Genomic DNA, 26,980 nt, shown 5'->3' with positions numbered 1-26,980 from the left:
CATTAAAATAGATCCTTCACATATAAACTATAGAAGCTTCAAAAACACAAATGGAAGAGAAATAAGATAGAACAGCATGCCTGAGTGTACCCCAAAGCAAGAAAACTCTATTCCAAGACAGTGGAAGGCAATGGTACAGAGGCTATGGCACTGCCCCAGACCAGAGAAAAATCGTTTGTTTTTAGTGTGTCCTCCTAGAAGAGCTGCTTACCATGGCTCAAAAGCCTCTTCTACCCTTACCAAGAGTATAGTAGCCACTGAACAATTGCATTGCAGTAGAATGTGGTAAGAATATGTCAGTATATTCGGTGTATGAGCAGGCAAAGACAAAATGAGCCATTACGAGAGAGAGGGATCCAATGTTACTGTCTTGCCCAGGACCCAATAACTCGAATAGTAGTATCTCAACGGGTGGCTTGTGCCCTGGCCAGCCTATTACCTACTATATATATATATATATATATATATATATATATATATATATATATATATATATATATATATATATTATAAGCTATGTGGTGTTTGTGTGTCATTACGGAGAGAAATTTTGACAGGGGTGAATGAAATATGCAGTTCTCCCGTCAGTCTTTCCTTGACTCGCATTAACCACTTTCATTTCATTTGAAAGTGGGAACTCTTATCGTTCGAAGCTACAAGCATAGTATAAGAAAATACTTGTAACATTTACTTTGGCTAACCTCCAAGAACCACCCTTAAATATTCTTCGGAGGGCAGACCTAAGGAATAAGCATCACATTAAGGAGGGTTGCATGAAAAGTAGACCCCTGAGTAAATAGTATTTCTTTGTCTATTTTTCCTTTCCTTGATTTGATAATAGTCATTTTCTGTTTTTAGTTGTTGCTAAAAATTTTACTTGTGGGAAAATTACCAATCTTTATATCAATGTGAGTTATGTGTTTGAGAAATTCCAATATATGTATTTTGCAGAAGACTAATCTTTGAAAAGGCTTCGTGGCACAGGCCGTGCCATAAGCAGAAATACTCGTTTCTGACAAGCATTGGCGTTAGGCTTACTAGGTGTGGGGTGTACGAGCAACCAGGAAGTAATTTGCCTCCCAGGAAAAAAATATAGAAAGTCCAGTTTGTGAAATGTTAAGTGAAATTTATATAAAAATGCATAGAGTCAAATGTTGCATTTTGCTACATTAACATACAATTATGTAAGGACGTCATTTTAAAGGTTTGTTGAATATCTAAATTGCAAAAATTTATTCATACAGCGATGTCTGTCCTTTTTTGTCCTATTTTTCATGTAGTTTATGACATGAATTGAATTATTGCTTTGCCATAATAGAAGATGTATTATTTTGTACTATGGTTATGAGGTTCAGTTTAACATAGGTTACCAATATATATATATATATATATATATATATATATATATATATATATATATATATATATAATATATATATATGCAGAAGAACCACAGGGAAAATGAAAATACGAAATATACGATTAAGTCCTGACTAGTTTCGTGATACTTCTTCAGAGGACTGAAGGTTCTTCTGCATCTGAGCATCACGTTTTTCCTGTGATTTTTACGCATATATATATATATATATATATATATATATATATATATATATATATATATATATATATATACCAATACTGTACTGGAAAAACATTGCAAAAAAAATTTCATGAACTCGTGAGGTACCTGAAGGGTATTAAATCTTGTGTTCGTTTGTGTGTGCATGGTGAATATTCGTTTGAATATAGCATTAGGTTGACGGGAGATGTAAAATTTCTCCCCTTTCGATGTATCAACCTTGTGACTCACAGTATTTCACCAAAGACGCGTAATCAATAAGCCTTTTGAGTATCTATTAAAGACAATATTCTGAATAATATGGAAATATTTTATCGCCAGACGAAAATTTATTGGCACTTGATATTAATGTAGCATTTATCAAAATTATTGAAAGCTATTTTTGATGATAGAGAAATGGGGTATTTCCGATAGATAGTGAAACAATTTATGTAATTACATTATTCCGTAAAGGTATAAAGTTTCTTTCAAATTATCTTATGTAAAAAACTTAATTTTATTTTTTGTAACGCAAATTCCGTTGGACAATATGAACTTTATGAATCTAAGTACATATTTCTGAAAGGTGTTTAGTGAGGAAATACACGAGGGTCATGATTGGCAAAACGGAAATTCCTGCAATGATCAAAGAATGCACCTCAGTATAAAGCTGAACTTTATTCATATATTTGCATCAGATTCTGCGTTATCTCCCACGACACCGGCCTTTTTACTACAATCTAAAAGGTCAGGGACCAGATCGCTGTCCAATTTGAGCAGGTTCACTGCAAAATGTTTCATGGTACATATTCTTCACCTTGTTTAGTGCAGGGTGGCTAACTTTGGATTTATGTACAGGTCTTTAACAAAATATAAATGATGTAATGGGATTCCTGTATCTCTTAGAAAAGTTTGTCGGAAAATCCTTCAAAATTTTCTAATGTACCATTTGGGTCCTGCAAATGGTCGAGAGGGAGGCAAATATTAGTGCCGACACTCAAATATTGGTAATGCGTTCATTTCTCCGTTTTTTTCAGGGGAACCCCTGCCTTACAGAACCACTAGATCTGTTTTTTTTTTTTTTTTTTTTTTTTTTTTTTTTTTTTTTTTTTTTTTCTTAGGCATTTAGAGTATCACACAGTCTATTCTGTGTTAATTATCAATTCCACATTATTGAAGCACTTAGAAAACATGAAAGTCTTCAGTTTCTTCGCCATCATGATTCTGGGCCTTCATTGGCTCAGCAAATAGCTGAGATGATTTCATCATGAGGAAGTGACTGGGAACGAAATGTCAAAACTTGTGTTGAATAAATAGTGTTGTTAGGAGTTAGCAGTATGCTGAGGGCAAAGGCAATAAAAGAAACCTGGACTATTGAAGCAGGGTCTAATTCCTTTCTCTCACATGAAGAGAAAAATTTAGTTGACACTTACTGGCGATTTCCTTTCGTATTTGCATGCACTGCGAAATTGAAATTTTTGGTGTCAAGATAATGACACTCCTTTTGTATCAAAATCGAGATATTTCAAATTTGATGGTGAAAATCTGTTGTTTTTGCGGCACTTCGACAACGAGAAAGGTACATTTACACATGAAATTTAAGAGGACAATATATTGTATTATGCAGCAGTGGTGTAGCACCAAGGAGGGGATGTTTTCAGGACTTTTATACGTTAATGAAAATGACCTAGTTTTTATTTTTAAATCATTAACAATTTAACGTATGAGGCATCAAGTATAACCATTTCTTAGTTTCTGTATATATGAATGGATATGCCTTGTATGAATGGCTCAATGCCTGACTATTACGATACTTCTTACAAATATCTTCGTTTTGTGATTGATTCCAGAAATATTGTTGTATAGAATGAAAGGGTGGTGGTAGCTTATGGGAAACGTCCCTGCCTTGCGTTCTGCTGGACTGGAATTTAGACTTGCTGATGCTCGATAGTTTCATGTAGTGTCTCCAACCTTACCATCCTTGTGAGGTAAGGAGTAAGGAAGTGGGGTTTTTGGGGGAGCCTATAGGTCTATGGCTGTGTCATCAGCAGCCCTTGCTTGGCCCTCCTTGGTCCTAGCTTGATGGAGAGGGGCCGGCCTTCGGTGCTGATCATATGGATATATGGTCAGCCTCTAGGCCCTAGGGCATTGTCCTGTTTGGGTATTGTCACTGTCCCTTGCCTCTGCCATACATGAGTTATCTTTAAACCTTTAAATTCTGTGCGTGATTTCCTTTTAAGAGCCACTCGCCTGCTAAAGGCTGTGTAGAACAAGTATGATTATTTCCGGGAGTTTTTGTAACTACTTTAGATTGTTTATGCAACGCATTGAAGTGTTTAGTCTGCTGTTCGTAATTAGTGAGCCTCCTTGTAATCAAATGATGGTTTCCTCCCATTTGATTGTCTTTTTAACCTCAATGAATATGAATTGAATGAATATGAATTGCTTTAATCCAGCGGTTAGTTTTATATTGTATAAAAGACTATATTGACTTGTTTTGTTATTAGTAATTATAGCTAGCATACGGACTGTCTGTCTGTCGGGGTATTGCTCCTATAAATTGCGAACTTCGTAGCGAAGGTTAGATTTTGATAGGCGCACGTATTTGTTTGCATGTCTGTCTGAGTGTTTCTGAAATTGTGTGATTCGCTTAACTCAAAAATTATTTGATCGAATCTCATTAAATTTGATTGTATGATTGGACATGATCCAAGGACAATTTGATTAGGTTTTGGCAGTGTCGTAAGTCGAGGCTAAGGTCACGAAAAGATCAAAAACAGCGTTTTACCATTTCGTGGCTATTTTTTTTATTGACATGAAACTAATGCCAAAATGTGCATAATTCAATTGCCGATCTTGTGATATACAACATGATATAGGCGAAGGTATGAGCCCTACCGAGTGGCTGTTCTAGTTTAAGGGAGCAGCGAACTCGAATAAATCTTGGCGTATTTTTAGCTTTATCGGTGGCGGCACTTATTAACATATGTGCAGAACTTTGTTTTATTCCAGTTTATTGAAAATTCTGAACTTGTTTTAGATAAATTCTATCTATTTTGCCACCTCTCTCTCTCTCTCTCTCTCTCTCTCTCTCTCTCTCTCTCTCTCTCTCTCTCTCTCTCTCTCTCTCGGGTTTGCAGATACAGTTCTGTAATTGAATAAAAAAAAAACAAAGTGAATGATAGCTTTGCTTAGATAGGATTTAGGGATACTGATAGCTGTGGGGATACTTTGAATTTCCAATTGTGGTTTTATTTTAGGCTCTTCGTGCAGTATTTAGGGGAAAATGGAATCAAGAGGAAAACCGTTTATTTTCTAGAACAAAGATTTCCGGTTTTCTCCAAGAGAATGAGTTCCTGCCCTGAAACGCGTGAGATAACGTAACTGTTTGGAAGAAGGGACCATTTAGTCTGTGAATGCCTCATCCTTGGCGGAGGTTTGTGTTATATTGACGGTCATTATTTGATCAAGTTTTAGGACAGTGTATATTTATGAGTAGATAGAAGGCCTTGGAGAGGGTGCATCAGACAACTGACCCCTTAATGTAGGGATAATGATGGGGAAGAAGATATTAATGGGTAGAAGGTCAAATAAATAAGTATTAGTTAAAGAGAAAATGAAATCTGACTAAATATAATGAAGAAACGTTAGTTTGACAAAGATGAAGGGATCATGGGGTCATGGCATATAAAATGTTATTGAAGTATACGAGAAGAGGGCTGAGTTCAGTTATGGGGACATGGTCCATGATATTATTATTATCATTATCACTTATTATTGTCATTATTATTATTATCATTATTATTATTATTATTATTATTATTATTATTATTATTATTATTATTAAAAGCTAAGCTACAACCCAAGTTGGAAAAATAGGTGCTATAAGACCAAGGGCTTCAACAGGGAAAAATACCCCCCGTGAGGAAAGGAAATAAAGAAATAAACTACAAGATAAAATAATAAACAATCAAAAGAAAATATTTAAAGAACAACAACAGCATTTAATTGGATATTTCATATATAAACTATAGAAATTTTAAAAAAAATGAAAGAATCAAGAGGAAGAGAAACAAGATATAGAGTATCATGCCCGAGTATACCCTCTAGCAAGAAAACTCTAACCCAAGACAATGGAAGACCATGGTACAGAGGCTATGGCACTACCCAAGGCTAGAGAACAATGGTTTGTTATTAAAGTGTAGGTTGATAGATAATATAGATTCTGAGGACAAGAGATCGTGGAGTGCTTGACAGGAGGAGGAATAAGTCCACCAATGGCTTCAATAAATAAAGTAGAAAGGTTACAGAAAGAATTTGTGTGAATCATTATGAGATTGAATTGTGTTAATGTTAGTAAATTCGTTTTAAGAACCCATGCGGGTTTTAACCAGAGAGCATCCGGGTTTACTTTGTATGCAACATAAACAGTGTATTGGTGACTGTTTTAGTTTTGATTGATATATATATATATATATATATATATATATATATATATATATATATATATATATATATATATATATATATACGTATTTTTATAACAACTGATAGAAACTTGTGAAAACATAGCTATCCTACTTTTATTCAGATATTGAAGAAATCAATATATTTATTTTTCTCTGCTTTGTAGTTAATTTCAAAACTCTTCAAGCGCAAAGGATGAATACCCGACAGAACTTGCATTCGGTGCGTTGTCGGTGTGGGAAAGGTGGCCCACCTGCCATTGTGGTCAGGCTCATCAGACTAGAGCCTAGCCTCTCTGACTCACCAATGTTGAGATGTGGATGTTTTTAACAGCTACCCATGATTCGGTAATGTTCCGTTGGAAGGTTACTGGATGCTCTTCGCAATCCTATTTTTTTTTCTATTTTGCTTTTGCCCTCAAAAGGAGTTCATGTTGTGTCCTGTTCAGTTTGGTTGTTTGTTAGTTGATTACGCAAAAACGTTACGTTTCGATATTCCCCCAAAATATAAAGTTGTCACTGTCAGTGCTACATTAATACTTACGTTATATTCTTATTAGCGTAGCACTTTGCTTAAGTGGTTAATATCTCCATTGGAAATCTCTCTCTCTCTCTCTCTCTCTCTCTCTCTCTCTCTCTCTCTCTCTCTCTCTCTCTCTCTCTCTCTCTCTCTCTCTCCTTTATTAGAGACATTACAACATACGTGTATAGCCATCTTTCTTTCAATTGCAAAAGTCATTAAAATTAGCAACCCAATGTCCTGGCAGTCTCTAGACGTAAAGTGTGGGAAGGGAGAAGGAAGAGAGAGACTTTTCTGCCTCATAATGAAAAGGAAATAGGGTTCAAGAATGAAAAAAAGAAACAAAGATGGAAAAAAATTCCAAAGCCTGATGTTGAAGGAAAGAGCGAGTCCATGGCTTCACGTCTTGGGGTTCTGCTGAGAATTGGACTTCCCAGGAAGAAGAAGAATACAGCCCTGTGTTGTATGACGACCGTTGCACGACTGACTGACTGCGACTGCCTCGGGTGGATAAATCCACATTTTCACAGGATTTCATTTTTAAACCCACGAAACACGATGTTCTGCTGTTGGTAAATGCTGCGATTTTTTTTTTCATGGCTGATCTCTTATTGTATAGCCTAACAATTATTCGTTTTTAGATGAATGGCATACTGTATTAGCTTATTTTATCTTTATTTTTTTTTACCTCCCAATTCTAATTTTATACCAATTCTGTTTTTCGTTTCATAGCATGAGATTTTTCGTGGTTTCATTTCCCTTATTTTTTTCCGTTTAAAGACCTTTTATGGGCTCAACACAGCCCTCGACAACCAATCGCCAAGATGAATGCGCGCTCATTTGAAGTTTGCATTATAGTAATTAAGACGCATACCTTTGTACCATGGTCTCCCACTCTCTTGGGTTAGAGTTCTCTTGATTGAGAGTACACTCAAGCACTCCATTCTATCAAATTTCTCTTCCTATTATTTTCTTAAAGATGTTTAGTTTATATTGGAACCATTTATTTTTGTGTTACTGTTTTTAAAATATTCTATTTTTCCTTGTTTCCTTTCCTTACTGGGCTATTTTCCCTGTTGGGGCCCCTGGGCTTATAGCATCCTGCTTTTCTAACTAGGGTTGTAGCTTAGCAAGTAATAATAATATTACCATTAGTTCGGAAGGGGAACAGACGAAGCTGTGTCAAGACAGAAACGAATGCAATGTGGCAGGTGGAATGCAACAAGGCAGGTGGAATTTCAAGTCTCGTTTCCTGAATCGTCTGGAAAGCTCATATTATCGCGTCACGTAGATGCTCATCTCAAGACGTCTGTCGAGATTTACCTTTTATGTCACGTTTCCCTTAGCTGTTCATGTGTGCTATTGGGTTCACGGAAATACAGCATGTGTATGAAACCCCCATCATTGAGTCCTATATGTTTATACAAATTGTACGCACGCACACACACACACACCTACACACACACACAAACACACACACACACACACACATATATATATATATATATATATGGTGTGCTTACAACTTGTATAAACATATAGGACTCAATGATGAGGGTTTCATACACATGCTGTATTTCCGTGAACCCAATAGCACACACAAACAGCTAAGGGAAACGTGACATAAAAGGTAAATCTCGACAGACGTCTTGAGATGAGCATCTACGTGACGCGATAATATGAGCTTTCCAGACGATTCAGGAAACGAGACTTGAAATTCCACCTGCCTGATTGCATTGTGTACATGGATATACAGTATATGTATGAAACAATCATCATTGAGTCCTATATGTTTATACAAATTGTAGGCGATCAAAGGGATTAACCGGTGATGAGGTGTGGAACAGAGGTAGATGGAGAAAGCTGACCAGAAATATCGACCCCAAATAGAAGTGGGAAAAGATGTAGACAATGAAGAAGTATATATATATATATATATATATATATATATATATATATATACTGTATGTATATATATATATATATATATATATATATATATATATATATATATATATATATATATATATATATATATATATATATATATATATATATGTATATATTTAAATATTTGTATTCTTTAAATCTTCTTCCCTAAGTCTCACCCCATAAGGTTATAAGGGTTGCGGTGGCCTGTTGGTAACGTCCATGCCTGGTGATCGTCAGGCAGGGGGTTGAGCCATGCTCAAACTCGTTAGTTCCTTTGGTCGCTGCAACATCACCATCCTTGTGATCTAAGGATGGGATGTTTGAGGGAACCCATAGGTCTATCTGCTGAATCATCAGCATCCATTGCCTGGACCTCCTTGGTCCTAGCTTGGGCGCTGATCATATACGATACATTGCTAGTCTCTAGGGCATTGTCCTGCTTGATAGGGCAATGCCACTGTCCCTTGCCTTTTCCATTCATGAGCGGCCTTTAAACATTTAAATGTTCATAGTGTAGAATTTCACTTCGATTTCGACTCTGAATAAGTTTGAATACTTGCCAGGCTAGAAATTTTTATCATAAAAGGTTTAGGTATTTGATCCAAAGGTAGAGTGAATTAAAGATAAAGAGGTATTTCTGGCATATTGGATTACACACACACACACACACACACACACACACACACACATATATATATATATATATATATATATATATATATATATATATATATATATATATATATGTATGTATGTATGTATGTATGTATGTGTGTGTTATTTATTTTTCAAATTCTCTCATTCTACCTTGTTTCGAGTATTGTTCTCATGTCTGGTCTTCAGCTGCTGAATCACATCTTGATTTTGTGGACAAAAACTTGCGGTCTGTTGATCTTGATAGAGGCCTCTGGCACCGTCTTTCAGTTTGTTCTTTGTTCATGTAGCGTAAGATTTTTCATAATTCTGATCTTCCTTTGCATTCAGATCTTCCATATTGTACCATCGTGGTCTTCAAATGCTTATTCTCATCTTAATTTGTTGGACAGAAACTTACGGTCTATTAAATTTCTTATTCCTGACCTAGGTATTAATCTTTGGCACCGTCGTTCAATTAGTTCATTAAGCATGTTGCATAAGATTTTTCATAATTCTAACCATCCTTTACATTCAGATCTTCCTGGACAATTCCATCCTGTTCGTAATACTAGGCAGGCAGTTAATTCTAATAGCCAGGCCTTCTCCATCATGAGGCTCAATACTACACAGTATTCTAAAAGTTTTTATTCCAGCTGTGACCAAGTTGTGGAATGATCTTCCTAATCGGGTAGTTGAATCAGTAGAACTTCAAAAGTTCAAAGTTGCAGCAAATGTTTTTATGATGAACAGGCTGACATGTCTTTTTATAGTTTATATATTACTGTTTGTAGAATGATTTATTGATAATTTGTTCTCATCATTTATTTATTTCCTTATTTCCTTTCCTCACTGGGCTATTTTTCCCTTTTGGAGCCCTTTGGCTTATAGCATCTTGCTTTTCCAACTAGGGTTGTAGTTTTGCTAGTAATGATAATAATAATAGTACTAGGTATGCAGTTAATTCTAAGTCTTGCCTTCTCCATCATAAGGCTCAACGTTACGTAATTTGTTCTAGCTGTGACCAGATTGTGGAATGATCTTCCTAATATGGTAATTGAATCGTTGGAACTTCAGAAGTTCAAACTTGCAGCGAATGTTTAAACAAGCCTATCTTCATAGTTTTTATATGACAACTCTCTTTTAACGTTGTCACTGACCTGGAGATATTTTGTATTTTTTATTCATTGCTTCTCACGTATAGTTTATTTACTTCATTTCCTTTTCTCGCTGGGCCGTTTTCCTTGTTGAGGCCCTTAGGCTCGTTGCCTCCTTTTTTCCAACTAGGGTTGTAGCTTAATTACCTAGTAATAATAATGATAATGATAATAATATACTGTGCTGTATATATGAATGTAGATATTTATAATATATAAATACGATATTTTTGTATATGTATATTTACACACTAGATATATATATATATATATATATATATATATATATATATATATATATATATATATATATATATATATATATATGAATGAAAGCATTGAATGCCTGTTTTGTTCACTCCCAGGAAGGAAATCGTTTCATTTCTAATTTTGGTAGATCCTGTTAGAATGGAGGATTCTGATTATTTTTTCTTTTTCGTAGAGCTCAAAGTGCAAAAATACGATTACACACACAACTCAAGAGTAAAGTGTAGATACGTGTTTACAATGTGACGAGATGTTACTATTAACACTGAATTTTATTGCATATCCTTTTTGTAATATTCTGTTTTTCATCTCTATTCTTAAAGCCAGAGAAGAATTAGAATGTCTGCGAAAATCATGAAAGATTACACGACCCAGGATTATGGTATTGATACTTTCTTGGGTAATGAGTCGGGATTCCAGTGTGAATCTTTCTGCATAAACAAATTAAAGCAACATATCAAGCTGTGATTTTATTATAGAAATAAGTCGACTGCGGACAGAGAGAGAGAGAGAGAGAGAGAGAGAGAGAGAGAGAGAGAGAGAGAGAGAGAGAGAGAGAGAGAGAGAGAGATGGCTATTCTGCTAACTCCCCCTTCTCTTCTCTCCCTCCCACTTCTAAGGTCCTGGTTCCTGGTTCTTAACTGTTCACTTCGCAAAATAACTTTGCGGGTACTCTATCGCATAGTAAATAGGTGCAAAGCTTCTAAGCTTATACTTATTATTATAATTACGCTTGTTTTGCCCGTACCATAAACAACGTTATTAGTGAAAAACTAAATCTCTAATTTTATCCCATTCTACCGTGATATCGGTTGGGATAATACCTTGCTATCATCAGTTTTTGCAACCTATTATGGTCAGTTTGGCCTTTTTTCTAATTATCCTTTCACATGCATTGCCCTACTTATGTATACATTTGCAACATACCAATGCTTGTGTCTGGTTTCATGTTCGGTAACATTCAACATCACCTCGATCATCATAAACAACGTAGTGATTCGGTTACGGCAATTTCGCACTTCAGAATCAATAAGTTTTCATAGATTATGTACCTACATACGTATTTAATATGAAAATCAAAACTTATGTATGAAACTTATGGAAGCAAGTTTCAGGGAATAAATTAGCAATAATTTACAGTCAAATGAAACGAACCGCACCAAATAGTAATTATCTGGAAAGGCTAAAAAATGTGCAACCTTACCGGGTACAAGATAATGTTTCTCTACTTTGACTGACAAAGCATAGAAGAAGGACAGTGTTTTGTGTCGGGCAGTGACGCTTTCTTGTGTCTCCTCTTGTGTAACAAAATATGAGGAATTCAAACCTCCAAAGGACATTGTGCACAACGATTCTCTTTACAGTTTTTTTTCTTTTCTTTTCAGCAAAATAGCTGGGTTTGGGATGATGCTGTGATGAGCAATGTTTATTTGGAGTTTCGATTGTTTGCCACTGACTTCTATTTTCAGTCATGAATATTTATTTCTATGGTACTTTTTTTTTCTTTTTTTTCTTTTTTTTTTGGCTAATGTAAATAATCATACTCAATAAATTTACTGATTTCATTTTTGTGGGATAGCGGTGGCATACATAATAGTATCTTATAGTTTCAAAAGATTCGTACAGGTTATTTTTTTCCATTTGACCGTATGTCGTCAAAGAGGCTATTAGAGCATCGGGGATTCCCATGTCCATGAGTATGTTTTAAGCACTTTACTTATGCTTTTCATGTCACATACTACAGGGGAGCCCTACTCATTATAGGACCTTTCATAATTCATTTTATCGTAGGCATTCCAAGGCATTCAGCATTTCACACCGCATATTGCTCGTTTATTGAAAAATCCACATTATCAAAGCACTTGAAAAATCAAGGAAGTTTTCAGTTGCCTCTTGGAAGTCTTAATATTTTCAGTCTTTCTGATATCTAGTGGGAGCTTATTGTATAGTCTTGGGGCCGCATATTTAAAAGCTCTAGAACCTACAGCAGACAGATTTAAGTAACAGAATGGTCATGTAATGATAAAACACCCCAACTATGAATCTGATTTCCCTGCTGTAAACTTCACAGTAACATGGAACTGCATGAAAGTGGATGATGAATGACGGTCCATGTAACTCTCCAGGATTCTTGAATTCAAACCGAAAGAGAAGAGAATATTTGCTTCTGGATATTGCATACACAGATCTAGGACAGTTCCTTTCCTCTAAACAATTCCAATAGATTATAAACTAGATCATTTATACTTAATCCACTGACTGAGTAGCTTTGGGGTACCACATATTTGGGTGGTTATGGGTTTTGAGGTAGGCGATTTTTATGAGCCATTCTTGCTCCAAATCTCATCAAAGTGGCACCTGATATGAGAAAATATACATGCAATTCTATTTATGGTTCCTCTCCTCTTGTGCCCCGTGCAAGTGTGTGGGTTTGGATGGGTTAAGCATTAGCCTGATGCTTTAGTGGACAGTGGTTCAAATCCCCAAGGATGTCTTTGTTTGCATACATGTACAGTATGTTTATGTTTATATATATATATATATATATATATATATATATATATATATATATATATATATATATATATACAGTATGTATGTACAGTATGTATGTATGTAAGCATTAGCCTGATGCTTTAGTGGACAGTTGTTCAAATCCCCAAGGATGTCTTTGTTTGCATGCATGTACAGTATGTATGTATGTATATATATATATATATATATATATATATATATATATATATATATATATATACAGTATATATGTATGTATGTATGTGTATCTTAGTTCATTGTTACCTATGCCCACATTTTATATTTCCTCAGTAAATGTTATATATATATATATATATATATATATATATATATATATATATATATATATATATATATATATATATATATATGTGTGTGTGTGTGTGTGTGTGTGAGTAATATATATACTGTGTATAATCAGCCGTTGCTAGTCCAGTGCAGAACAAAGGCCTCAGATGTCCTTCCACTTGTGTCCGTTTATGGTCTTTCTATGCCAGTCCACGCCCGTAGACTTTCTTAGTTTATCAATCCATTGTCTTCTCTTCCTTCCCCTGCTTCTTTACAATCTCTAGGGACCCATTCTGTTATTCTTAATGTCCATCTATTGTCTGTCATTCTCATTATGTATCCTGCCCATGTCCATTATTTCTTTTTCTTACATGTTGTTAGAATATCTTCTTAAGTTTGTGCTCGTATTCATGTTGCTCTTTTTCTGTCTCTCAGTGTTGGTACCAACATTACTCTTTCTGTACTTATTTTAAATTGTAATTAGCTTATGTTCCAAGGCTTTAGTAAGGATCCAAGTTTCTGATGTATAAGTTAATACTGGTATGACCATCTCATTAAATACTTTTCTTTTTTAGAGAAAGTGGCATTTTACTTTCCATAATCTCATTTCGTTTACCAAATACTCCTCATCCCATGCTTATCCTTCTTTTAATTTCGGGCTTGTGTCCAGGAGAAACTCTTACTGTCTATCTTGAGTACGTATATTCATTAACAATCTCTAGAGGCTTGTCCATAACTCTTATTTGATGTCTCTCTTCATTTTCATTGAACATTACTTTAGTTTTAGTCATATTCATTTTCAGTCCTACATTTCTGCTTTCTATATTCAGATCTTCTTTCATCTTTTTTAATTCTTCCCTTACATGGGATTCTTGTGTGAATGGGAGAGAAGTGCGAATGTGTTAGGTCATATTTGCTTCAGTATTGTCTTTTCATTCTCAATAATTTACAAGCTAAGTCTTAACATTTTGTAAGATATATTGATCATTTTTCTCCTTTTCTTTCCAGCTAGCAGCGGATCATTACTGGAAGCGAACAGCAGCTGTCAAGTTGGGACTCACAAATGCGACAATGATAATTGTGTCAACTTGGCATTGTTATGTGATGGCCATAATGACTGCGGTGATGGCTCTGACGAACATTTGTGCAGTAAGGACCTTTTTTCTATCTCACTTCCGTTCTTTTTAGGTTATATCAAACTGAGTTTGTTTATTAATATACTCAAAACAAAGTTTAATGAATTAATTAAAACATTTTCTTGTGCAATTTAAGAATAAACCGACTGAATGTGTTTCTTAAAAGTAAATTTGCAATCATGACTCATACCTAAAATTTTAATGGGGTTGTATATAGTTAAAGAAGCGTTGTCGATATAGATATCTGGATGTCGATGAGCCACCTACTTACCATCATACTTTGAGTTTCTATAGGGTTCAACTTCGTGCCCCATAATTTGCACCATGCACTAATTTTAACTAGATCTCTATTACGGGATTTAGTAACCCCAGTTCTACATTCAGAAGACGGAAGTGATGCAAAGATAGTAAAGTCATTGCATATGCGAAGAGTTTGTTTCCAATGCCAAAATTTAGTATGAAAACTAATCGGTCAGAACACTACCTTGAAGAACACTAGAAGTTACGTTCCTAGACTTACTCTGATCAACAACTTCTATTTACAATCTATTACTTGAAACTTCAATAATGATACTAAAAGAAGACCCACCTACTGACAACTGTTTTTAAACAAGGGCCTCATGATTAACACTGCCAAAGACAGCACTAAAATCAAGGCCAATCATACGAACTTCCTGACGACAGTCAAGTGATTTCTGTACAGCATTGGAGATCATAAGAAGGGCATCACATGCTCCAACGCATTTGCGAAAGCTAAATTTCAAACAAGGGAAGATATTATTATCTTCAACATATCTACTTAAATGTTTAGCCAAAAGGCTTTCAAAAATTTTAGATAATATTGGAGTTATGGAATTTGGGCAGTAATCAACAGGGCTTGAGCTACGACAAACATTTACCTAATGCATATATATGTATATATAGGAATATGCAGTATATATATATATATATATATATATATATATGTATGTATGTATACTGTATATATATGCATAGATATCTATTTATACATATATGAATATTTAGGTGTGTGTATATATATATATATATATATATATATATATATATATATATATATATATATATATAAATGGTCCTACCAGTATTAACTTATGCATCATAGACTTGGGTGGAGTCTTATTAAAGCCTTAGAACATACGCTAGTTACAAATCAAAGAGCTGTGGAAAGAATAATGATGAGAATAACAATAAGAGACCAAAAAAAAAAAAAAGAGAAACGTGGATACGCGAGAGCAAATGGAAGTAGAGGATAGTCTAACAACATGTAAAAAAAATGGATCATGGGCAAGACATATAATGAGAATGACAGATAATAGATGGACATTAATAATAACAGAATATATTCCTAGATATTGAAAAAGAAGCAGGGGAAGGAAGAAAAGAAAATGGATTGATGAGCTAAGAAAATTTGCTGGTATAGACTGGCATAGAAAGACCATAAACAAATGCGAATGGAAGGACATGTCTGAGGCCTTTGTCCTGCTGTGAGCTAGTTACGGCTGATGATGATATATATATATGTATATATATATATATATATATATATATATATATATATATATATATATATATATATATATATATATATATATATATATATATATATATATATATATAAATGAACCTGAAAATATTCTAAATGAAGCAAGAGGCCTAATAATGGGATTGAATGTTTTACAAATCATACAAAACATTATTTTATTAACAAAGAACTATTTGCCATTATAAATAAAAATAAACATTGTAGCAAAACCTTTATGCAGTAATTTGATAGTAAATGTAGTTTTAAGATTTCATAATCTGTGGGAATCTTCCTGTTTCTTAATTGGCTTTTATTCTATCTCTTGCAATAGGTATATTTTAGGAAAAAAACTTTAGTTATAAAATTTTCACACTGCAAATATAGGCCTAATGTCATACTGAATATCAGGTCTGGAATTTATTTCACAAGAATATACCAATATTTGAAAGTTGTCTTAAAAAATTAAGGTGTACATTTGAGAAAAAACTATGAAATCAAATCATTAACTGCTACTTGTTGTAAGTCAAACTGGAAGGGAGTAGCTATTCAGCTATGATTGGAAAATCACACCAGACTACAGAAACCCATTCTAGTCTAGGTAATATACATATCCTGAAGTAAGTGTTTTAGCCTTTATCATCAATGTGATGGATTATATGTAAAACTATTTCAAATTTAAAACCAATTAAATAAATGTAATATAAATCTATATAGGGTCCTTACCAATATATAAATAATAACCCGTGAACAAAATACACCACAAAGGAAGAGTTTTCTATAAGCCATGCTTATAGAAAAGTTTAGATATTTGATAATGAATTATTGTTAAGGGGAAGGATTATTTATGATGAGGCAACGCAAAGACTTGAGATATTTTTTACACTTACCATAAACATAACTGCCCTAGATATGCTTGTAGTTCACCTTCTCAATCCAAGTACGAAGACTGTGATCATGACAAATGCAGAATAATTTTATTGGGAATTGCCTCGGAAACCAAGGTGTTCCTTCTGTACTTTAGAGGCTGGTAGTTCTCTTTGAGTTCAGACACTATTTTTAGTATTAGTAGCTAAGCTACAATCCTAGTTGGAAACGCAGGATGCTATAACCACAAGGGCTCCAAGAGGGAAAAATATCCCAGTAAGGAAAAGAAATAAGGAAATAATAAACTATATGAGAAGTAATGAATTAAAATAAAATACTTTATAGAACAGTAGCCACATTAAAACAGATCTTTCATATATAAACTATAAAAAAAATTGTCAGCCTATGCAACATAAAAACATTTGCTGCAAGTTTTGAACTTTTGAAGTTCTAACTACTTGTTTAGGAAGATCATTCTGCAACTTAGTTACAGCTGAAACAAAACTTCTTGAATACTGTGTAGTAATTGAGTCTCTTGGAGAATGCCTCACTTAGAATTAACTGTATATCTTATATAAGGCACAGGATGGTACTGTCCATGAAGATTGGAATGTAAAGGAATGTCAGAATTATGAAAAATCTTATGCAACATGCATAAGGAACTAGTTGAACGACGGTGCCAGAGATTATTATCTAATTCAGGAATAAGAAATTTGATAAACCGTAAGATCCTGTCCAACAAATTAAGATGAGAATCAGCAGCTGAAGACCAGACAGGAGAACAATACTCGAAACAAGGCAGAATGAAAGAATTAAAGTACTTAAGAATAGATTAATCACTGAAAATATTATTAGACTTTCTCAATAAGCCAATTTTTGTGTAATTGAAGAAGACCCAGACCTAATGTGTTTCTCAGAATTAAACTTGCTGTCGAGAATCACACCTAAAATTTTAAGTCATGCAGAGTTAAAGAAACATTATCAATGCAGAGATCCTGCTGAGGAGCAACTGTCCTTAATCTACTTATAATCATACTTTGGGGTTTGTTAGGATTTAACTTCACGCCCCATAATTGCACCATGCACTAATTTTAGCTAGATTTCTATCAAGGGATTCAGCAACCCCAGACCTACATTGAGGAGATGGAATTGATGCAAAGAGAGTAGCATCATCTGCATAAGCAACAGTGTTATTTTCTAGACCAAACCACATGCTGTGTGTATATAGTATGAAAAGTAATGTTCCAAATATGCCATCCTCTGTTGTTACTCGATCATGTAGATTTGGTGGAATAAAAACGAAAGATGAGTCAGTCAGTCTGTTAAACATCCTTTAACAGCTGTGGGAAGAACACTCTTTTGAATACCAAATATTAATAAACAAGTCATCTCTCTGAAAATTATAGGTTCTTCGTGGTGCCATTTGAAACTGCAAACTGAAAATAAGAAGGAAAAAGTCATAAGTAAATCTACTTGTAATGTAAATTTATATTTAGTGTATACATACATACACTGTATATATATACATACATATATATATATATATATATATATATATATATATATATATATATATATATATATATATATATATTTAGAGTGTTTGCATAGCGCGATTCGCCTGTTATGCGGTCACTAGTTCTTAAAAATTCCATGACAATTAAATCTACTTTTATCTGTGCAAGTCCAGTTGAGGAAATGTAAACATTGATTTGTGATTATGCTCTCATCAGCCTTTACAATTCTCTTTCTCTAACCGTTTGTTCATTTTAATGGTGGTGTTAATGACAATAGTAATAACATTTAGATTAGCATAATATTCCTTTTAATTAAAAATCCATCATGATTCAGATTATATTCACGTTTTCTAATCTTGCACCATCTTCTCTGTCACATCAAACTTGTTCTGTATGATCGGCAGTGAAATGTAAACAAACGAGTAGTTTCTGTTTTAGGCAGCTTGTTTAGGAAAAACATGATATGAAATCACATTAATTTCATTCATTTTTAAAATTCTAAGGAAAAAGTAAGTACAATGACATTTGTAATAACAAATTCATTATGTAATCAATATTTGGTAAGATATTTGTTGCTGCAAAAGCTAACCAATACACAGATATATAGATGTGTTCATTTGTTAGTCAGAATTGGTGATGAAACGTAAACAAAATAATGGTTTCTGTTCAGGTGGCATATTTAGGAAAAGCATGACGTAACCTTGCCTTTATTTAGTTAATTTTGGATTTCAGATAATACAGAAAAAGTTAGCCTTTACATTGATGGTTTTGTAATTCACTAGTCGTCTTATATAACAGATATGATTTGGATTTATTAAAATTTGCCCTAATTTCAGTTTTATATTCGAAAATATACAGTATTTACAGCCATCCTTGGTGTAATTTCAAACTTTTTTAAGTTATTGAAACTTTAAAACCTTAATATTTTATTTATTCATAAGAACACTTCATATTAGATGAAAATACAGTTAGTACATAGTAAGTATTGAAAATGGGTAATAAAGAAAGTTTGACTCTAAGTTGCAGTTTGCATTGGCCTTAATGGAATTATTCCCGTTCTGTGATGCTGTGGATTGACTAAATTCTCACATAATTGGGGACCCTACTGTATATATACTGTGTGTGTATATATATATATATATATATATATATATATATATATATATATATATATATATATATATATATATATATATATATATATGACGCTCCCCAACTTACGAACGAGTTACGTTCCGAACGATCGTTCGTAAGGTGAATTCGTTCGTAAGTTGCTTCAGTGCTATATTTTGTTTTATAGTTTATGTTTAAGGCCTATATAAGTATATTGAAGGTTTATATAAGTATGTTTAAGGCTTGTATAAGTAACCTGTATTGGTTTTTACTGAAAAAAAACATTTAATAAAATGGAGAGAATACGTACAGTACTGTACTACGTATGTTAGAGAGAGAGAGAGAGAGAGAGAGAGAGAGACACACACACACAGTATGTACATGTACGTAATAAGATAAATAAAATGAAGTTTAACTTACTTTTGGAAGATGTTCCCCAGCCTTAGCCTTGACATCCTCAAAGATAGATTTGGCCTTCTCCTGAATGAGCATAAGGCTCAGAGGAATAAGCCGCTGCTGCTGATCCTCGAGCCAAATGGTGAGAAGTTTCTCCATCTCTTCTATGATTTTCCCTCTTTTTTTTTGCTAATGATCGTCGATTGCATCGGCACTGCACCTTTCACGTGTTCCATTATACGATCTTTCTGTTTATAAATGGTACCGACGGTCGAACGATTCAAGTTGTATGCCCGTGCAACGCTCACCATTTTCTCACCCGTATCAAGCTTCTTTATTATTGCCACTTTCGTTTCAAATGAAATGGCTTGCCTCTTCTTTGCACTACCACTCTCACTAGAAGCCTTTCGCTTTTCACCAACCATATTGAATAATGGATGCACGAGATATTTAATGATAAAACGAAAAAATTTCTTTGCGCACTGGAGATACGTTCACGCACTTACGCACTGCAACGAACTGGGCAGAGGAAGGTGGATGCTGGGTGAGCTCTCACAGCGCCAAGCGTCGGTATTAGTGGCGGAAAGAAGCAGTACTCGGAAAAAGGCGCGCAATACAAAATCTAACTTACAGCATCTCTTTCCGAACATTTTTCGACATACGCGCAGACATGTTCGTATGTACCGTTGTTCGTAACTCGAATGTTCGTAAGTAGGGGAGCGACTGTATAAATATATATATATATTTGGGCTCAAGCCATGTCGTCCTGATGGAAGGTTCCTATAAGTAGCTTTCTAAGGGATATTTGGTACAGTGATATTCCCAGAAAATTTACCTTTAGGTCTCCAGAATTCTAACTCCTGGCACGAATATCCTTAAAATTTCTCTTAAGGATATCGCATAAATCAGGGGACGTATATCTTGATACGACGCATAGCAATCTTCACCCTAAATAGCGTTTTCGCTGTGAGGGGAAAAGTGGCAAAAATAGAAGGGGAGCCGTTATCAAGGTACCCTTCCTCCCGTACTACTATTGAGTATCCAGATGGCACTGTATGCAAGATAGCGCGTTACTCCTATATTCGTAGCGGTTTCGCACTGTGGTTTTCCCTGTCGTTCTAACGTTTGTGCTCGATATTACGGATTTTACAATGCAATCTCCAGCCTCTTCTGCCTCTGGAAAGTTGAGTATTTATTCTTTACAATGTATAATTTTTAGCTCCTGCTTCACAGTGAAATTAGAGTAATTTTAAGTGTTTGGAGCCTAGCCGGTCACCGGATGCTCCATGGGGCGCTGTCGTTCATAACGCATGTGTTATTTAGTCGAACGACATTCCCGGTTGTAATAACATTTATATTTTGAGGCTATTCAATTAAAGTAATACTAGGATGATTTTTATTATGTTGATTGTATTCTTTAGAGTTTCGGCCATTTAGGTAACCGAACCTTGCCCTCACTAGGCTTCCTAGCCTACGTGCTTCAGTTTACTATCATACATGATATAAGTCTACTCTCCTAGTGGTAATAGCACTAATAAAATATAAGCTATTTAGGCACATTATACTTGTAAAGATTTATACATAACATTGCATACATTTCCTCTTCCTATCGATCGTATACGTTAGAGTTTCGGTGATATAGGTAACCGGAGTCTCACCCTGCGCTAGGCTAGCTAGCCTATGCGCTTTAGTATACTTTCATACATGTCCCCGGTTTACCCTCGTGTATCGTTTTATCAATTCATAAGGAGATAGATATCTCCTAGAATTATTATATAACTTGATACTCGTCACCAGTGGAGATCTAGGGGTAATCTCTTCTCCCTCTGAGTGCCACCCAGGCGACAACCCTATTTGGTCCTGCCATAGAGTAGACACTCAGGCTTGACTAGGCTAGGGTTTTCTGTCTCTTACCCTTGCCGGCTTTGGGTTTCTAGACAGAACCTCAGAGTATTCGATCTTTGCTGACGGCAGAGCAGCAGGGTGAGTAGTTCACTTCACTGCCTGCTTCTGCTGCCGACATAGGAGGCTATGCCCCCTAGGCCGCACTTGAAGTGGTTGTATGATGCCGCCACCTTCTCCCCTGCAGTCTAGAAGACTAGTCCTGTGTTGGCAGACCCTTGGCTGAAGAATAGACATTCTTCTGCTGCCTAGGATGGCGCCGACACTGAAACGATGTTTCTTCCCTGTTGAGAGACGGCAGAAATCTTGCCGCCTCCTCTTAACACCATTTCGGCAGACCCTAGGCTGAGGAATAGATATTCTTCTGCCGCCTAGGATGGCGCCGATATTGAAACAGTTTCTTCCTTGTGTGGTACGGGCGGCAACCCTGCCGCTTTTTTCCACACTTTATACAGGACCCTTTTTCCCTACCTTCTCTGTCCTTTAACAATGGCCTAGCCATCGCAACCCTTTGGCCGTCATCCTGCAATCTCACCTCTTGCCAGCGAGTTGTGGGGTCGGCCGGGGCTCCTACATAGCAGCTGTTTAGTCACTCAATCTTCCCTTATGGACGCAAGGCTCCGGGAAAACTGTGCCGGCTGTGGTGGCTACCGGTGGGAGACCCCTATTCTGTAGAGTGTTCTTCAGTCCTCTCTTGGACTGCCATCCACATACCCGGGACTGGCAGTGACCGGCAACGGTTTGGTGGTTGGATGGAAGCCTGAATGATACATTCTCCCCTTCCATTTGAATTCTCATTCTGGAGGAAGGCAGTAAGATTATATACTTACACCCTTATTTATTGTAAACATACATTAATAAGGTAACCCTTCACTCCATGCTTTCTCTCTCTCTGTCAGCTAGTGCCGTCAGGTACTAACCCAGCCTTTGCCGGCGGGGCCGGTGCCGTCAGGTACTAATCCAGCCGGCAACATGCCGACTGGGCCGGTGCTGCCAGGTACTACCCCACGCCGGCTGGATCGTGCCGCAGGTGCTAGCCTAGCTGGCATATATATTATACAGTAGTTATTTTCCAACATATCCTGTGTATCCTTGCACAGTCTATTGTTTGAGACCAGTCATATTTTGAAGGAAAAGATTTCTTTCAACAAACTGATAGATGATCAGTTTCTATTTATCCTACATTATTAGGATGCGCTCCTTGCTGTTCCCAAAAGCAGGTATGGAAGCTAACACCCCAGCCACGACCTGAGATCCCTTGCGTCCAGATTGCCATAGATACGGACGTCTCCGACGCAATGCAAGGCATGGACATCGACCAAGAAGAGAGGATGTCGGTGGTGTCTGAATACACCGAGAGGGGCCTTCTAGGGGAAGGTCTCGAGGAGGAGTCCACCTTGACTCCTGAAGAAGAAGATGATGAGTTCGAATCGGAGTCCCTTCCGTCAGTCCCGGCTAGTGAGCCATTACCTTCAACATCTTCTGCCCCTCCATCGGATGACGTGAGACAGGCACTGGCCAATCTCACGGTGTTGATGGAGAGTCTTCGCAAACAAGGCGAAAATGGAGAGAAGAATCGCCCAACTCGCGTCCCGTGGGTCTCACAAGAGACTCAGGGTTCAAGATCTCCCACCTTTAGATCTCCCACCTTACTCTGACGTTAATCCCTGGAGATATGCAGTATACATGCCTATTACCAATGGCAAGATTTTCATTTCAGTGAAGTTGGGGACCGTCCCCATCGAAGAAGATGTCTTCTGGCCTAGTTTTCAAGCCTACCCAGACTGCCTCGTTCCTCTGAGACTAGAACCAACATCGAAGGAGGAGACGGAACCTAAAGAGGTCATAGTACTTGACCATGAGAAGGCTCAGACTCTTTTGTCAAGTAGTCTGAAGCAGAAGGGCTACACTAACTCTAAGGTGTCAGCCCTTAGCAAGAAGCATCCTAACTTTCTTGCTCGAGCTTCATTAGCCTTTCCCTTTACATCGAAAGGCTTTAAAGCTGTAATGAAGGCAATAGAGGCAGGCAAACCTTGCCCTACACTCGACGAGTGTAGACCATTATCTCTAGCCCTGCCCATGGATGATATGGACTGGAAGGAAGTCCACCTTACCTTCTCAGTTGGGAAGTTGGAGGCAGATATCGCTGGATGTCAGTTCTGCGAAAATCTCCCTAAGCTGTCTGACTTTCTCTTGCGTAGGGAGCAAGAGACAAAAGAAAGACTGGCCGCATCTCTATCTCTGCAGAACTGTCTAGAGATGACGGCAAGCAATAGTAAAACCCCAGATATGAACATGGTCATGGCCAAAATGCATTTGGCTTCTGTGGTCAAGGACCTGTATGGCTTTGTCAAAGCCAGAAGAGCATGTAGGGAGTTCGTGTTTGCTTCTGCATCGGTAAAGCACGAACCCAGGAAGCTGATAGCTTCCAATATCTGGGGTAAGGACCTCTTCCCGAGTGAAGTGGTCAAGGAAGTTGTAGACAAGGCCTCCACAGAGAATAGAAACCTTCTCCAGAAGTGGGGCATGTCAGCGAAGAGGAAGTCTTCCCCGGATGAGGGTCCCCAGCCTAAGAGGAAGACAAAATGACCTAGGTTGTCCTCTGGCCCTACCAGATAGCAACAACATCCCACAGTTGCCGTGAGCGCGATGCCCCAGATGGTGGCTTAACCCACAACAACCTATCAGGTGGTGCCTCAGCAGCTAGTTGCCCAGTCACCAGCGTTCAACCCTGCGTTCGAGAGGCATACCACTACCTTTCGTCCCAAGGGTAGAGGGTCTAAACGGGGCTCCTCTAGATACCCCTCAAGAGATAAAGGTGGTAAGGGAGGACACGGTCAAGGAGGTAAATCCTCCGGAAATCAGAAGCAATGAGTTGCTTCAGGTAGGAGGGAGACTCCAACAATTTCAGGATCATTGGACCTTCGATCCTTGGGCCCACAGCCTAATCAAGAACAGACTTGGATGGAGCTGGAGCGAGGCTCCACCACCATTTCCTCAATTCTTCCAACACTCCACCCCCTTACTGGAAGAATACACCCTAGAACTTTTGAGCAAGTGGGTGATAAGGAGGGCAAAGTCCATCAAATTCCAAGGAAGGCTGTTCTGTGTTCTCAAGAAGGACTCGGACAAACTCAGAGTCATTCTGGACTTGTCGTTCAGGATGTTAACTCTTCAACACATAAGGACCCTGTTAACAAAAGGGGCGAACACAGTCTTGATAGACCTGGCAGATGCCTACTGGCATATTCCAGTCAACCACCCCCTCTCCTCCTACCTAGGATTCAGGCTACAGAAGAAGAAGTACGTCTTCAGAGCCATGCCCTTTGGACTAAACATAAGCCCCAAGGATTTTCACAAAACTTGCAGACGCAGTCGTTCAACAACTACGCCTAAAAGGTGTCCAGGTAGTAGCATACCTGGACGACTGGCTGGTGTGGGCAGCATCCAGGACAGAGTGTATGCAAGCATCCAAGAAAGTGATCCAGTTCTTGGAACATCTGGGATTCGGGATCAACGTCAAGAAGTCTCGACTATCTCCAGCTCAAGAGTTTCAATGGCTCGGAATCCTTTGGAACTTAAAGTCACACTGTCTCTCCATTTCACCAGGAAAGAGGAGAGAGATAGCAGGATCTGTCAAGAGACGACTGAAATCTGACAGGATCTCAAGACGCCAACAAGAAAGAGTACTGGGCTCTCTCCAGTTTGCATCAGTGACAGACTCAGTGCTAAGAGCACAGCTAAAAGATGCGTTAGGAGTCTGGAGAAGATAAGCATCAAACGCTCGAAGAGATCTAAGAAGACCGATACTGACCTTACTACGATCACTTCTCAAGCCATGGTCGAAGGCCAAGAACCTAAAGAGGACCATGCCCTTGCAACCACCTCCACCTTCAGTCACCATCCATACAGTTGCCTCGAAGGAAGGATGGGGAGGTCACTCCCATCAACGGAAAGTCCAAGGGACTTGGTCTTCTCTATTCAAGACCTTCCACATCAACATTTTGGAGGCCATGGCAGTCTTTCTGACGCTGAAGAAACTCTCCCCTCGCAAATCAGACCATATAAGAATGATCCTAGAGAGCGATGTGATAATGAGATGTCTGAATCGTCAAGGCTCGAGATCGCCCAAAATCAATCAAGTGATTTTGTCCATCTTCCGCCTAGCGGAAAAGAAGAGATGGCATCTGTCAGCAGTTCACCTTCAAGGGTTCCGCAATGTGATGGCGGACGCTCTATCCAGGCTCACGCCGATAGAGTCAGAATGATCCCTAGATGCAGACTCATTCTCCTTCATCTTACGTCAAGTCCCGGAACTGCAGATCGACCTCTTCGCGACAACAAGAAGCTACCTTGTTATGTGGCCCCATACGAGGACCCTCTAGCGAAAGCGACGGACGCCATGTCCCTCGACTGGAACAGATGGAATCGGATCTACCTGTTCCCTCCGACCAATCTCTTAATGAAGGTCCTCAACAAGCTGAGATCCTTTCGGGGAACGGCAGCTCTAGTGGCTCCCAAGTGGCCAAAGAGCTACTGGTTCCCTCTGGTATTGGAACTGAAGCTGAGGCTGGTCCCTCTGCCGGACCCAGCACTGTCTAAACAGGTCCAGAAGTCGACTGTCTTCGCTTCATCACAGAGAACCCAAAACCTTCATCTCATGATTTTCTCTCCTTAGCAGTAGAGAAAAGATTTGGGATCTCGAAAGGCAGTATAGACTTCTTAGAAGAATATAAGTCTAAGTCAACCAGAAGACAATATGAATCATCTTGGAAAAAGTGGGTTGCTTTCGTCAGAGCAAAAGGACCAAAAGAAATCTCGATGGACTTCTGTCTGTCCTTCTTTATCCACCTTCAAAACAAGGTCTGGCAGCCAACATGATAACTACGTGTAAGTCAGCTCTGACTAGACCTCTACTATACGCCTTGCAAGTAGACTTGTCAAACGAAATCTTTAACAAGATCCTTAAGGCATGTGCTAGACTTAGGCCTGCAGCCCCTCCGAAGCCCATTTCATGGTCCTTGGACAAGGTCCTACACTATGCTTCAACATTGAACAATGAGGATTGCTCTCTGAAAGACTTGACTCAAAAAGTCATTTTCCTGTTTGCTATAGCCTCGGGGCCAGAGTTAGTGAAATAGTGGCCCTATCCA

The 26,980-nt window shown here is 37.3% G+C and overlaps 1 protein-coding gene across 4 annotated transcripts in view; it reads left to right on the top strand.

The window, feature by feature from the left end:
* Nucleotides 1-26,980, top strand: part of LRP1 (LDL receptor protein 1) — a 1,015,507-nt gene that overhangs the window by 637,022 nt on the left and 351,505 nt on the right. For all 4 annotated transcript variants that reach the window (XM_068367027.1, XM_068367026.1, XM_068367028.1 and 1 more), the window contains one exon: nt 14,365-14,505. In XM_068367027.1, the coding sequence (XP_068223128.1) occupies nt 14,365-14,505 (141 nt within the window). The remainder of the gene's footprint in view (nt 1-14,364; nt 14,506-26,980) is intronic.

Source organism: Palaemon carinicauda, chromosome 44 (assembly GCF_036898095.1).
Source record: "Palaemon carinicauda isolate YSFRI2023 chromosome 44, ASM3689809v2, whole genome shotgun sequence".
NCBI classification, from domain to species: domain Eukaryota; kingdom Metazoa; phylum Arthropoda; class Malacostraca; order Decapoda; family Palaemonidae; genus Palaemon; species Palaemon carinicauda.
Note: the sequence above shows the minus strand (reverse complement) of the source record. Positions and strands in the feature narration are given on the sequence as shown.